General features: G+C 40.4%; 1 protein-coding gene across 1 annotated transcript in view; it reads left to right on the plus strand.

Moving 5' to 3' along the window:
- The window catches only part of PKHD1 (polycystic kidney and hepatic disease 1 (autosomal recessive)), a 248,035-nt gene that overhangs the window by 239,106 nt on the left and 5,469 nt on the right, over positions 1–3,460 (plus strand). Inside the window, exon 63 of the mRNA XM_010004904.1 lies at positions 3,378–3,457. Within this exon, the coding sequence (XP_010003206.1) occupies positions 3,378–3,457 (80 nt within the window). The remainder of the gene's footprint in view (positions 1–3,377; positions 3,458–3,460) is intronic.

A 3,460-nucleotide genomic window follows, 5' to 3' on the forward strand; every position in this document is an offset into this window, starting at 1 on the left:
TATATATAAAAAGATATATTTAGATTTAGATCTAGATATCTCCAGATACGTATATATAACTTGAAACCCATCAGGTGGAAAGAAGCCTAGGAAGGACAGATAAAAACATTTCCAGGAGATATTCCAAGATAATTCCAAGATAGCATGGCTTGTTTCAGCCTAAAAAACAGAGTGGGCAAATATATCGGACAGGTGAGGCAGCCAAGTGGAAGTGGCTAATGAAAAAATCTGAGCAAAAAAATTAGAAGGTGGTTACATTCAAACTGTATGTTTCTGAACAGCCTCTATTAAAAGATAGAAATACTGAGAGCAGATCAAACTGCTTTTGGGTGGAGGTCATCATACTTATGGACGATGTTGTATAACACACTACACAATAGCATGGAACAGGCTTTATAACCCAAGAAATCTCTTCCTATCCTGGGGATTAAATGATGATCCAGAAGTGAAACCTTTGCTTCTCCTAGTCATAAGTGGTGAATCATCAAATGCTGCCCATGGCTTTACAAGGGGAGAACTGGGGTGCAGGGAGGACTTTGAGGTGAGCCTTTGAAGTGGGGACTTAAGTCTATGTGGAGGGTCTGTGCTGCTGAACATTCACAGCTCCCAGTGCCTTCACTTCAATGAGAGCAGATGGAAAGTCAGTACCTCACAGGATTTGACTCTTTACAACTTAACAAAATGCATTTTGAAAGCCACTTCAGGGGAGTCACAAAATCTTCTTTCCTCTAAACACAGGTAAAATGCAGATCCCTTTTATGAAAAGTTTAGCCTGTCAGGGTGTTGCAAAGCAATGTTTACAGCTAGTGATTAGAACAGGTGATGATTTTGTGTAGGCATGACCTGTGTAAATCAGAGCATTGTACACTTTCAGTGTGCATTGCAAAAGCACACACCAAAGAATCAATGTCCTTTACTTGTTTGTAATTGGGAACCACAGTGGAGACAGAATAAAGGCTTTTAAGCCAACAGACTCTTGCTGAAGTTATTTCAATATTGATTGAGATAAACAAACAAAAATTAAACAATCCAATAGCAGATGTCTGGGATACATTTTCATCATCAGGTTTCTGTGCATGTACCCTGGCATAGTTTGAAATTTGGAGGCAACTCAGAAGATGCAGCTGATGTTGAATGCTGTCATGGTTTGACTTGGGATTGACAATTAAACCAGCAACAACAATGCTCTTGATCCCTTCCCCTCCCATAGGGAAAGGAGAGAGGTTATTAAGAGAGAGACCTTCCAGATTGAGAACTAAACTAGACAGCTTTAATTAAATAGTAATGATAAAAGGAATATGTACAATTGTACACAAATGTGTTGAGGAATGTGTAAAACCCCTATTGCCTCCCCCGGCCCCCAGCAGCTCCCACAGCACCTCCTGAGCTGTGAGCAGATCTGAAACATCCTGGAGATGCTGGAGAGAGTGGCAGAGCAGGCAGGAGCTGAGAGGAGAGTGAGGAGGGTCAGGAATGCATGAGCCTGGGGATCAGTGGTGATGGAGAGATGGACTCCTCCTTAGATGCCAGCCAGGGATGCAAGAGAAGGGAAAAAGAAGGAAAGAAGAAAGGGGCTTGACTTCTGTGATACCTGAATTATACATGGGATGGAACATCTCTGGCTGATGTTGCTGTTGGCCTAGTCTGCTCCTCGCTGTGGGAGGGTTGTACATATGACTCCTCTGCTCTTGTAGTATCCAAAGCAGAGCAAAGTGACCTTGATGTCTCAGCTGTAACATCAACATTCCAGCATTATCAGTCCACTAGCTGGAAAACTTACTGCTAGTTAAAGGAGAGTTCTCTAAAGGAAAAAAAATAAAAATAAAACCAGTAGGAGGAAAATCAGCTTCATCTTGGCTCAAACCAGGACAAATACAATATTCCCAGGAGCTGTAGGTGTTAGTTGCTGAGGAGAGTAAACTACATATAGAACTGCTGCATAGTCTTGCTCCTTGTTTTACAGTGGTGTTCACTTAGGTGATATGGATCCCAATGGACTTGATCCATCCACTTTCCATTGAAGCCAGCAGCATTCTACTTGCAAACTATTAAGAGTAGTGCAAAGCACCTGAAAGCACCTGTCTATGTAGAGTCCTTGCTATCTGTGGGATTTCTTCTCTGCCCTCAACTGAAGTTTATATGTGTTTGTACCTGCGGGCAAATTTTTCCCAAATGAAACATGCTTCTCACATTGTTCTGATGAAGCTCTGCTTTGTTCAAATGGACAATATTGACACAAATCTAATTAGTTTCAGATAAAAGTACTTACAGCTACTTACCCTAGTCTCCAAGTCTCCCTCTGACTGAGTTTCTAATTTTTTTTAACGAATTGGTGAAAAAATGCTTTTAGATTTTTATTAAAAATGGAACTCAAGCAAAAGAAATATCTGTTCATTGTCATTATTAGAATTGTGGAGTTAGGACTAATAATCGATCAGGTAGGTAGGTAATGAGTTGATGCACTAATCCACATCCTTCACATTGGTCTATAGAGAGTACCAGGCCAGTTTTATCAAACTCCTGTCCTTCCTGGCAGTATCTCCATTCAAAATGTGTTTTGGAAGTGGTCCAGGGAACCAAAACCTCCCTATAGTTCTGATTTTTAAGATGACAGTATTAAACATGTTCCAGTCCTTGAATCTCGGATTCTGAGACCAAAACCACAAGCATCTGGCTTGATTCTGACTTCATTTACAGAAAACTGCAGGATCTCTGGGAGAAGAGCATTGCACAAAACTTCATGCATCACAGGACTAAATATTTACCATGCTATCAACAAGGATCCTGATTTTTTTGTTTGTTTATAATGTTCATTATCGACTTGGTGGAAAATATTAGCAAGTTCACTGGGAGTTTTCTGCGTGACAGACTTAGACTTAATGGTAGTGAATGTTTCTAGGTTCTGCATAACTTACATTGATATGACTCAGGTATAGCCTGTAAAAACTGTGTATGGCTTAGAAAATTTCTCATTGCAGTTTCTCTGTCTTGCTAAGTAGAATGTGCATATTTTCTTTCTGGGCCTCATCTGTATGGCCTCAAACAGATACTTTGTGAATGCATATTTTTGGTTTGGTAGTCAGGTGGACAAATTCATGGAAGAAATATTAAGGATTGTTAAATACAAAGGGCTGCCTCTGCTTCAGGAAGCACTGAGGGCTTGAAACTTACGCTGGAGAGATATAGTTGAATATTTGGTTTGTCTTGGTACTCAGTCCTAAATAAGTATTGTTGGCTAGTGTTTGATGTGGAGATACACAGACTTACAGGCTGTTCTTGCATGTATTTTTAGCTGTGGAAAGGCTATAACCTGGTGTTTTAACTGAAACTCTTGCTCTTAGTTTTGTAGTAAACTCTGACTGCTTTTAAATTCACAGGGGCTAAGTTTACTGTGGTGTCTCAGCCATTTACCATATTCCCTGTCCCCACACGAGTGAAGGCCAGCATGATCCTTGTTGTC

This window comes from Chaetura pelagica, unplaced genomic scaffold (genome assembly GCF_000747805.2).
Source record: "Chaetura pelagica isolate M959 unplaced genomic scaffold, ChaPel_1.0 scaffold99, whole genome shotgun sequence".
NCBI classification, from domain to species: domain Eukaryota; kingdom Metazoa; phylum Chordata; class Aves; order Apodiformes; family Apodidae; genus Chaetura; species Chaetura pelagica.